Genomic DNA, 12,042 nt, shown 5'->3' with positions numbered 1-12,042 from the left:
TAATAATACAAAATTATTACATTATGTTATATTATAAACTTTTTCTTTTGTAATTTCCTTGGGCTACCGCCGGTAGCCCCGGTAGCCCGCAAAATACCCCCCTGGCATCCGTTAAATATCCAAAATTTGGCTTAATATCCATGACTACTTTCTCGATTGTTCTATCATTTAGCAGTTCCTGGCATATCTGAATCGCAACGGCATCATCGGGATCGAAAGACTGGACCACTTTCTTCACAGATTGGAGGTGATGTGCGTAATAATTTCAAGCTTCTAACCATGACTCCCAGCTCTTAACTTTGTATAGTTAGTTGGTTTCACTTTCGGCATTGTACCTGCACTTCACTACTCTGAAATGCAAACCTGTATGTTGACGTTCTTATGCGACAACTGTCCCGTTCACCTGTTGTTGACGTGCAGAGATCTGCGAGTATGTCATGGAGGGGAGGACTTGGTATAAAGGGTTGTGAACAAATGGCTGTGTAGATGCCAATACTAGCTTTTACTGCTCCAAATTCCGTTCCCTAATTATAAGTAATAGGATTAAACAAAAGTCACGTTACACATATCACACAATAATATTTCCAGTAACCAAGTTAAGGTTATAATGTTTTGCACTTGATTCTAAGAACACATAATTATTCAATGTGCATATTCTATGGAATTACAAGACTTACCTTTCGTTATAAAGTTTCTATGATTATACTGTATAATATAGCTAAGTTGTACGGATGTTTTCAATGCTGGATATACAACAAAGTACTAAATAATGTCATTACTAAAAATAAAACTTCTTGTAACATATAAATTCAGTATTATATGTGACACGAATATATCAAACATAACGTCGTTCTAATTCCAATACCACGTATCTTAAAAAAACACACAACTTTTTAAGAGAAAGAAAAGAATGTTTATTTAGTTATCTAATATTAACTATATTGCAATTTGAGTTTTACAAAAATTAAATTGACTAAACTATTATCTCAGTTATTGATTGCAAAATGACTATAATTATTGTGAGAAACATGAAAAATAAAACAAAAATACCACGTAAAGAATTTTGTGTAAAAATTCTGATACTTGATGTTGGAATTAGAACAACGATATATTTATTAAATTTAATTTAAAAATATGAATTGCTGTTAATAATTAAATATAATATAATAATAAGCGCCTACATAAAATATTATTAAACCATAGACATATAAGATACAAAAGTGTAGGCAGATCGAAAAAAAGATAGCAAGACAGTTTCGCATAAGGACGGAATAGGCCATTGGACGTAATCACTGAGGAAGAAGAAGTAGATAACAAATTTAATAAAAAACATTTGAATATTGTAACTGGGGAAAAAATTACGGATGAAACTGCTTAGTTATCAAGATCTAGCACTCGAATAGTCAAGTGGATGTTATTTAAACTATTAGAACCGTTTCACAATGAAGAGACTAGTGTCTGGCATCTTCGAAATTTGGAGGAAAATTGTTTTTCTTGCTGATTAATACAAAACGAATCATATATTTCAGAAGGTTGATAAATATCATTTAAACTCCAGATATCTCACTATTCCTATTCAGTTCCATCGTCCATGTCGGAAACAGAAATCACTTCAATGTCATCTCTTCACAGTTGATCCTGACAAAACTTCAAATAACGTATAGAAGTATTTATTTTTAGTATAACAATGCAACCATTTTAAATTCTTTGAATATTTCTTCAAATTAGTATTCTTCTCGCTCCACTTGGGTTCTTAATAGGAACTATCCATCACATATCCGCCTCTGTAGTAGTCTTCACCGCAGTTGTACAACACGTTCAGTTTCGCCAAATCCATCGGGCTGAATTTCACGCGCTGTCCAATAACGAAAAAGGCTTTGTGATTCTTAGGCACTATAGTGGCACTGAGGCGATCCTTCGAGAAGGCAACAGCCCTGTAATGCATCACGCTGTTGTAGTCATAAGGAAGCCACTCGTGGCGCTCAAAATGTGGCCTTTCCTGAAAATTCGCCTCGCGACCTAAAAACAAAATTAAACGAATAATTTTATTTCCTATTCGGGCATTCAAATCTCCGCAATCCATATACATATACGAACTGCAATTTAAAAGATTTCTACACTAATATGATCAAATTAAAGTGATAAATTTTTTACTTTTTATGTAAGGTAAATTGAATAAATAATGCCTTTTGGGTGTAAACACACAAACATAGAATATTATACTGCGTGTTCAGTTCAAAGTGTGTCATGACTCGCTGTATGCCGTCATGTGGCTAGTCGATGAGCCTAGAGAATTCAATCTTCCTACACTTCCGCAGAGGCGTATTACCTATGCGCCAGAGAAGTAGCCTAGCAAGTACGGCGTTCATTCTGAAGAGTACTTACCGATACGTACGGTAACGCCTGTAGTGTAAGGAATGTGAACTGTTTGGAAACACCTACTGAGGTGAGTTTTTTTCTTGGGGTATGTGGAGAGGGTTAAGACGATTACTTACGTATTTGTTGACATTAACTTGGACGGTCAACATGGACACGGAGCATTTGATTTGTATTGTGGAATGTTGCCGTACGCAACCGATGATAACAAATACCCTGCGTACGACTTTGCCCGCAAAACACAGTTCGAAAGAGGTTTTTAAATTTTTTTTATTTATTTGGTGGTATCAATAAAGACACATATCATTACAAGTTCCAGGTCACGTAGACCCTTGCCTTTAACAAGAATATTGCTTAATATAACATGAGTACGTATGGTAGCACACAGACCGTACAGGCCGCCATCTGTTGCTACGACGTTCAAGTTGTACCATACATGTTCTCAAGTTCAGATTGAACGCCTTGATTAATAGGCAACTTCTCTGACATAAAAGCTGAAACTCGCTTCAAATCGCTGACTCACAACAGTGACGTCATGACACACTTTGAAATGAACACCCAGTATAGCTCATTATGCAATGAAAATCCTGGAATGAGAGAATTTTCTTCTGTAACATATCTCACTATAAACTCCGCAGAATCTGCCTCGAAAGAGACTTAAAGGTAAGCGTTCACTACATCGTATCGCACTCCTCGTACGAATCGCACGCAACGGATATTTTAAGTGCAGTGCGTTCACTGTAAAGGCTCCATCTCATCGGATTCCCCTATCAGCTGTTTAAAACATGACGTAGTACGATATTGACATTACTGAAAGCAGAGGAGTTGAGGTTAGGTCTATTAATTACGTCTGTTAGCGAATAAGAATTTCTAATTGCTTCATGCGTCTTAATTGAAGAGGAAGAAACGAAAGAAATATTGGTTACATAATATATTTGCAAGAAATGACTTGATTACTGTAATGGGAACGCCTCAAATTATATAATTCTTCGCAATTTTCTACAAGCGAAATAAGTTTTCCGTCTGCCATTTTGGCGCGACACTGAACATGGCACAACATAATAGTAACAGTTGACCAATTAAAATTGATTTATTAAAGAAGGCCATGATCGCACGCATCGGAAAAGTTGCCCATCCGAGAAACGTGGACGGATTTGCCGAGAGGCGATGCGTCCGATACGATGTAGTGAACGCGGTTACATAACAATTACAGCAAAGATTGTCTTTTTCCAATCCGTGCGATTCGTCCGATGCGTGCGATACGATGTAATGAACGCTTACCTTAATTCTCTCCTACACAGGCTGGGTATATTTCCATTGCCTTATGTTTGAGACCATGATCATGGAATCTCGTTGTTTCTGTAGGCTTATTTTTGGTTCAAAATGTTTATAATTGTGAGTATGGAATAGATCAGCGGTGCCGATCCTTGCAGAGAAAAATAAGAAGAGAAGACTTTGTCATGTAAGTTGCATTTCTGTGGGTCCCTTTTCAAAGCTGTTATAAAGTGAGTGATGAACCTGGTATTATGTTTTCCCAGTAGACGTCAATGAAGTCGCTGCGGTCTGGACGAGTGTGCTCATGCCAGAAACCCAACGCGTGCAGAAACTCGTGCTGAATCGTGCCCTTCTTCAAACAGCCAGGGGTAGTGAGATACAAGTTTATGCCTCCTTTAGTAGGAAAATAACCAACCTGAGACGCACACCTGAAACATATTCAACCTTATAACAGCGCATAATGTTCCTCAAGAACTATCTGAATTTCTACTGTTTGTGAAATAAACTAATTTACTCAACATTTAAACACCTTCTGGTTCTTCGCCAACGAACAAACAAAGTGGAAGGGAACTTAGTGCCGAAATTTTATGGAATAATTCTATACAATAAGTTGTACAAGACGTTTAATAGCACTTTCGTCTCCGAAAGACCGATTAGCTAATATATATATATATATATATATAATATACAGTGAAACCTCTCCTTACGGACACCCCCAAGATACGGACACTCCTCATATACGGACAGATTTTTATGTCCCAACTGAAATAATATAGAAATAATGATAAATTAAACTCTCGTTTATGGACACTTTCAGACACGGACACGGACAGCTCTATCACAGTCCTAAAGCTTGCTTTACCTCCTGACTGCGGACAGAACTTGGATTTCAAGACATAATGTGTTACAAAACTGGAAAATTTAGTTTTGAGAACTGTACAGAAATTCCTTAACATGAAACATAACATAAGGGTCTCGTAGGCTACCACTAGTCCAGCCGGGTCCAAGGTTTCCGCGATCGTGAAATTGTATTCGACACATGACAGGGTTAGTAGGATTATTCTCTTCACTTCAATCAGTTGTTCTGTTTCGAGAGACATGGCACCTGAACGTAAAGGTTAAGTTGAAAACTGTAAATTACAGTACTGCATAACTTTAGACCTAGAATAAAATCGGTCTTATCCACTGCAGTTCAAAGTTGCAAATAATTTACTGTAGTACAGTAGACTGTATTTAGAATTAAACTACAGTAATACATTTCATTTAAAGCGTTAAGGAATACATAATACATATTATAAATTTACTTTTAGATTGGGGAGCCTCCCTCCCAATAAAGGACACCTCCCAGATGCGAACAGGTTGTTACGTCCCTTCGAAGTCCGTAAATGAGAGGTTTCACTGTGTTTCACTGTGTGTGTGTGTGTATATATATATATAAATTTTAATATAATTTTTAGTGCGATACATTGAGTTGATGTGTTGGAGAGCTGCACTGTTTTGATTGGTTTTCGGCTTCCCATTCTCATGCGCAGCCGCACTGAATCTATACGCCTGGAGAGCAGGTCACATACCACACGGACAAGGCAGAGAAGTTGCCTATAGAGCATGGAATTGCCATCCGAAGTTCTGGTACTTTCTGACTCTACTAGTACATCTTCGGAAATACAGTACGAACGGCACATGTATGATATTTAGTACATATTTATTACTTACGCCATTAGGACACTTTTCTTCATAATATAAATGTGAAGGGATATCTAAATTAATTTTTAAAATGCAATTATTTAACTTACAATTTTGAAAGCGAATATCAAAACTGTGCTACAGACATTTTAAAGAAGTTGCTTTTAGGAGTAAAATGTCGCACAAATTTTTAATATATCTTTAAAAATGGCTGAGATATATATCCATTTTAGTGAATTACTGTAGCTATCCTGTTTTTTTTTTTTTTCATTTTAGCCTTTTTTTTCGAAATCTAATTTCGAATTTAAGTTGTTCCAGCAATGATATTCCAACACACAAAAAAACGAAAACTGTGTATCAATTATAAATTAAAATAATATCATCCCATCCCGTTAAGACGGGCACATAATGGACCCGGTTTAAGTCCTAAGTTTAACGAATCCCGTAAAAGGCTAATAATCTAAATTAAATCCATTCATTCAACGCCATTCAATGTATGTAATATCTGTAACAATTATTCCTCGATGATGAATGGCGATATATCGGGACAGGGAAACGGGAGTTCCGTGAAAAACCTGTCCCAACTTTGTCTAGCACACATTCAACTTGTACTCGTTGTAATGTGAACCCAGATCTTTGGCGTGGAGACATAATGCTTTAGTCGTTAATTCAATTATGATAAAATGGGATCTGACAATGAAATTGTTAGATTTCAAAAAGGTGTTTATTATACGGGACCTACCTCACCGGCCCTGTGAAGAATGCAAAAGGAAAGCATCAACTGTTACTCACTCCAAAGATACTTGAAACCACACCCCTATTCGCCAGCTTCCGAACTGATAACCTCTACAGTATAAGCTTCATAAAAACATTAACGAATCACTATACATGTTTTAACCCCTGCGGTAGCTGAATGGTCAACACCTCTTATCAGTTCCTCTACATCCTCACTCCAGCTTCCCCTGTGATGTTCCCTCCGGCCAGGGCCGGTGAGCTCAGTCCCACACTGTACCCGCGCTTTGTGTTCCTCAGCAAGATGTAGGTGGGCTCCACTGTCCGGCGCACAAATCTCACGCAGGTCTCCCGTTCCAGCTCTGCAAGGGCTCTCTCGATGGTGGCGATGTGGTTCTGGCTGAACTCGTTACTATAGTCGTAGTACAGGATCCCATTCGGCCACAGGGACCTCATCGAGACGCTCTTCTGTTTGCAAATATCAAATGTTAAAAACATTAGGTCGTTTAATTAGGATCTGATTTAGGCAGGAGCTTATGGATCCTCTGCTCAGGGTCTCATAATTTTGGGGGCCTCAAAATCCAGGAACATCTTTTTACTGATTTTAAGACTAATTATTACTAAATATGTTTATAAACCGAGGGTGCTTTTTCTCTTATCCAAATAATATTTAAATTTCAGTACCAAACAAGATTACCAGAATTTGTAATAAAATGTTCTTAGCTTGTTGTGTTGGTACTGTGTTTGAATGATAGAAATTCAACATTCATTAAGGGAAGGGCATTGAAAAATATTTATGTCTGACTCCACAATTCCTCTGGGCGGACACGGACAGAGACATTGGAAGCAGAAGATCGTTTTGGCATGAAGGAGGACCATTGTAAAGAGTTTTATTATTATTACTAGCAGGTACCCGTGCGCTCCGCTGCACCCGTTAGAAATAAATATAAAGTAATTACATAATTAAAATAGGACATTTGATCCAGGGAACATTCGTTTATTATGTTACTTAATTTAAATTGTATTTGCACAATTAAAATACGATCATTTTGATCCAGAGACCACTCATTTGGTCATAAAAATTATTTTAGGAAATACAGGAAACGAATGTACAGAATAGCCTATCAAGTTTTCTGTGCATAAGAAGCTATTTTAATCTTACCTGTCCTCGATTCATTCAGAAGTTACTGCAATAACATTATAGCATTATGTCTATTTAGAGAAACTACACTTTCCAATGGTGAATTAATAATTAATTATACAAATCGGTTAATTTAGCTTCCTATATTACTTCATACAAATACAGAAACATTATCTGTAGGCTATCTTTCATAGCTTTCGATTGTTGCTGTCCAAGGCCCCTTATAGACGAAGTCACTTGTTTTTTAATTCATTACACGGCCTTGGATGGCAGTTATTTTAATTTTAAAACTCATTTATCTCATTAAATATCAGTCCTATCAAAATTTTTCAGGGAATAAAACTTATCGGAAATTATTTTTAAAGAACTTTTGTTATGTAACATTTGTCACAAAAATCAATAATAAGCGAGATATTTCGATTTATTTAATTCAGGCCCCCTTATAACTCCCCTTTTAAATAATGTATTTTGAATGCCATATAGCCTGAAATCTAAGTTACAACGAACTTAATTTATATTCCAATTTTCATCGAAATCCGTTCAGCCATTATCACGTGAAAAGGTAACAAACATACAGACAGACAGACAGACAGACATACATACAAACAAAATTTTCAAAAAAGCGATTTTCGGTTTCAGGGTGATTAATTATATATGTTAGGAACAATTATTTTTGGAAAATCGAAAATTACCAGAAAAATTTCGGCTACAGATTTATTATTAGTATAGATTATTATTATTATTATTATTATTATTATTATTATTATTATTATTATTATTATTATTACTGAGGTGAAGGTTTAAAGGCCCATCTCGATCCGTAGAGGTGAGAGAAAGAAACTTATGTAGGCCTATATTCCAGGAATAACCCCTTAAAATCAATACTGTACTTTATTCATCTTTCCATCACGTTGTATTTAATCACGTATCGCGCAGATTTACAACTTGTCCTCCGTGTGTATGAATGCGAGTCCTTCAAAAAAAATTCCACACACCAGCCTTTTCTCGCCTATACTAATCTATCCTTTGCAGTTAGATATCTCTGCAGGGACTCTCAGAACAAAGCAGGGAACTTACAGGGTGTTAAAAAAAAGTATCGAATATTTTAGGAGGTGATAGTATGCATCAAAACAAGAAAGAAATGTCTAATAAACATGAGTCTTACAACACATACTTTCTGAGATCTGAATACTTGTGCTCAATGTGACGTCCAATTATGGCAATGCATTTTTCTGCCCTACAATACAGCAGACTACCAGGTAATCATACCGTAGTTGACACCCTTGGTGTGGAATACTGATACGTCGCAAGGAATACTGAAAAGAAAAGTCTGGCTGCGGATGTGAGCGGGGTTCAGCAGAGATGGTGTTGTGAATTTTGCTAATCAGCATGTGTGGGCTGATGAAAATTCCCATGCAGTTTAAGAAATAAGGCATCAGCACCGATTCTCAATCAACGTATGGGCAGGCGTTCTTGGCGATATATTAAGAGCCATACGTGCTACCACAGAGATTAACTGGGGTTCGTTATCAAAACTTTCTTATTAACGTATTGCCTACCTTGCTGGAGTATGTGCCATGTTAGAAAAGACTAGTCTACAGATGTGGTTCGTGCATGATGGATGGCACACCAGCACATTTTTCAGTAATGAGCGTGAACACCTGAGGCTGACATTTCAGGACCTCTGGATTGATTGGGGAAGCCCCACACCTTGGCCTGCTCGTTCCTCAAATCTAAATCCCCTAGACTTTTGGTTATCAAGAACAACCAGATCAATTTCAAAGAGTGCGTGATTCCTTACGCCGAAGGGCAGAGGAATGCATTGCAATGAATGGACGTCACATTGAGCACCTCCTATGAACAAATATTCAGATCTCAGAAAGTATGTGATGTAGGACCCATGTTTATTAGACATTTTTTTTCTTGTTTTGATGCATACTAACACCTGGGTCATTCCATACAAAATTTTAAGAATATGCCAGCGATGTCATGAATTTTTTTGGGCTTTTAATATAATAATGTTATTATGAAAATAAATTAAACTGCCAACTATGGCCGCCATATCATTAATATTTTATTCATACGGATGACTGAAAAATGGGTGACAGTTACATGTTATCCACCATTTAAAATATTCTAGACACCCATATGAAGTGTCGTCGAAACTAAACAGACGCCATTGTAAACCTGAATAACCATATTTTAATACCTTAAAGAATAATTCGAATAATATTAAGGGATGCTCATAAAAGCACCTCATTTAAAAAAAGCAATAGTTTTATATTCGAATGCAACAAATTAAATTCATGCTAATTTCATTCGTATTAAAGAAAATCTTATTCCTAATCCATCTGCCAAGTTTTATGATTTTATCTCAAAAAACCTGTGAATAATTAAATTAATAAAATTATTAATTTTTGATCCGACGATTGAAAATCGCTTACTATGTGTGGCAGTCGCAGCGTTCGCGAGACTTCATAGCGATGAGTAATATCAAGGCCCGCTCCCACTTAATCGAATCGAACAGAATTTCTCTTCACAATGTATTTAAATGCAAGATAGCAAAAAACGGCGCGTCGAATCGAATCGAAGCGAATCGAACAGAATAGAATTCATGAGCTAGAATATTTATTCCACTGCCGGAAAAGAATTTCTTGTTACGGGTATGATCGTAAGTTCTCGTGAAGCCTACGTGAAAAAGCAAATGAACCATTCTTGGTGGCTTAAATTGTTTACTATTGAAAGTTATTGTTGAAATAATACCTACGTATACAAAAATCACAATGTAATATGAACGAAGAAAAGTTGATCAATCTTGTGTAGAATTATTCTATTTTGTATGACAAAACACAAAAGTACTGTTCGTTTCGATTCCGCTAGTGGGAGCGGACCTTCAAACGTTCGTCTCCCTGACCATGATCGCGCAACATTTTGTACGGCGGGAGAGCCTATCTGCTGAGCTCCTTTGTTATTTTTATTAAAAACAGACATTATATTTAAGTCAACATTCTGGAATTTTCACAGTGGAATCAATATACCCTAAAGAATTAAACACATGTTTTTTCGTCTGTAATAATGAATTGCATTTTGTGTTCTGTATTTTTTTTATTATTTTATGGTGGGTAACTATTTAAAAAATTATTATTTTTTTTTCACTTTAAGGGCATTTATAAACAAGGCTCTCTTTTTTCGAATTGCATTTAAATCATTTTTTTCATCTTCCTTTACATAATAAGAAAACTTCAATGAATGAAACCGTGTTCTTTGTTAAACCAATATTTTAAATTCTGATTGCTGCCAAACTATGAAAGATATAAATATAGTATTGCTTGAAATTCATATTTAGAACATACAAAATAATCTACTACAATATTTTTAACTTTTGCGACATCATAGTTCAAAAACATACTTTTTTTGCATGGAATGACCCACCTCCTAAAATATTGGATCCTTTTTTTTAACACCCTGTGTAAATAGCAAATACAATGAGTCAATAAACTGCAATGTATTCGGAATTGTATAACAAATGGGCCCTAAAAATCACGTTGAATTGAATACTCACCGCGCCAAACTGTTGGTCTGGTCTGAGGATAATGTCACCCTCGAAGAAAGGCCCTTCTTCAATTTCAATGTCAATCGCGCTTGTTTGAGGTAATAAAGGTGCAAACTGTTCACTTGCGTTAGTGCCACGTTTTCCTGAAATTCCGTCGTTTTTTAAGTTAATCGACAAATCCTGTACGGGTATAGTTGACTCCTTACGAATTACATTTGCATTCAAAATAGTAAAATTCACTAAAAATATTACGCAATAAAATGTTAGAAGTAATATTTTCTGCGTCCTCATGGCACTGGGCACGGACATAGTTGTGACTGCCAGAACGCAGGAAAAGAAAACGACGTGTGAAGTCCCAATGGAATATTTTTAAACAAAACAACAAAATGGTGTGATAATTAAGTATCCTTGTACAAATGTAAAACTAATGTTCAGCTGTTTCCAGATAGACTAAGAAACTATGTGCTGAGCACAAATCACTTTCACGCCTCTGTAATCAAGAAATGACACCATTCACGGACGTAAATGTGGTGTTTAAAATTGTATTAATTTTTTTGTTCTAATTCTGTTATACAAGTAGGCAGGTGCGAATAGAATATCGACAATTTTAATTGTCGATAAAAACACTGTTTATAATAATTAGCAACTCATACTGTTGTCGTACTCAGCCAATATTAAGAGAAGAAAGAGGAATTATTCTTTTAATCAGTTATATTACACAGAGTGACCAGATTCAAATCGATAAAAAAGAGGGCACAAAGCTTAAACAACGAGGACAATATTCGAAAAAAAGAGGATAGAAAATATGTACTTAGATTAAGGCTTAGGCCTATATCATACTCGAAAGTATGTTAATATCTATTTTTATTGCAAAATAATTCTGATAAAACTTAATCTATACTATAAAAATCCGTAAGCGAAATTTTTCTGGTAATTTACGCTTTTCCAAAAATAATTGGTATTAACATGTATAATTAATCATCCTGAAACCGAAAATCGCTTTTTTTTATTTTTGTTTGTATGTCTGTCTGTCTGTCTGTCTGGATGTTTGTTACCTTTTCACGCGATAATGGCTGAACGGATTTCGAAGAAAATTGGAACATAAATTAAGTTCGTTGTAACTTAGATTTTAGGCTACATGGCATTCAAAATACTTTATTTAAAAGGGGGGTTATAAGAGGACCTGAATTAAATAAATCGAAATATCTCGCTTATTATTGATTTTTGTGAAAAATCTTACATAACAAAAATTTCTTTAAAAATGTTTTCCGATAAGTTTTAT

General features: G+C 35.7%; 1 protein-coding gene across 1 annotated transcript; it reads right to left on the bottom strand.

Moving 5' to 3' along the window:
• Positions 1 to 309: 309 nt before the first annotated feature.
• LOC138710932 (astacin-like metalloprotease toxin 2) lies at positions 310 to 11,060 on the bottom strand. The gene is made up of 4 exons (XM_069842132.1): positions 10,770 to 11,060; positions 6,347 to 6,534; positions 3,895 to 4,079; positions 310 to 2,019 (listed from the first exon to the last, which is right to left on the bottom strand). Exons 1-4 carry the CDS (start codon positions 11,049 to 11,051, stop codon positions 1,754 to 1,756), a joined length of 921 nt encoding a protein of 306 aa, XP_069698233.1. The 5' UTR covers positions 11,052 to 11,060; the 3' UTR covers positions 310 to 1,753.
• Positions 11,061 to 12,042: the final 982 nt, after the last annotated feature.

Source organism: Periplaneta americana, chromosome 12 (assembly GCF_040183065.1).
Source record: "Periplaneta americana isolate PAMFEO1 chromosome 12, P.americana_PAMFEO1_priV1, whole genome shotgun sequence".
Taxonomy (NCBI): Eukaryota; Metazoa; Arthropoda; class Insecta; order Blattodea; family Blattidae; genus Periplaneta; species Periplaneta americana.
The sequence above is the reverse complement of the archived record's forward strand: the minus strand, read 5'-3'. Positions and strand labels throughout refer to the sequence as shown.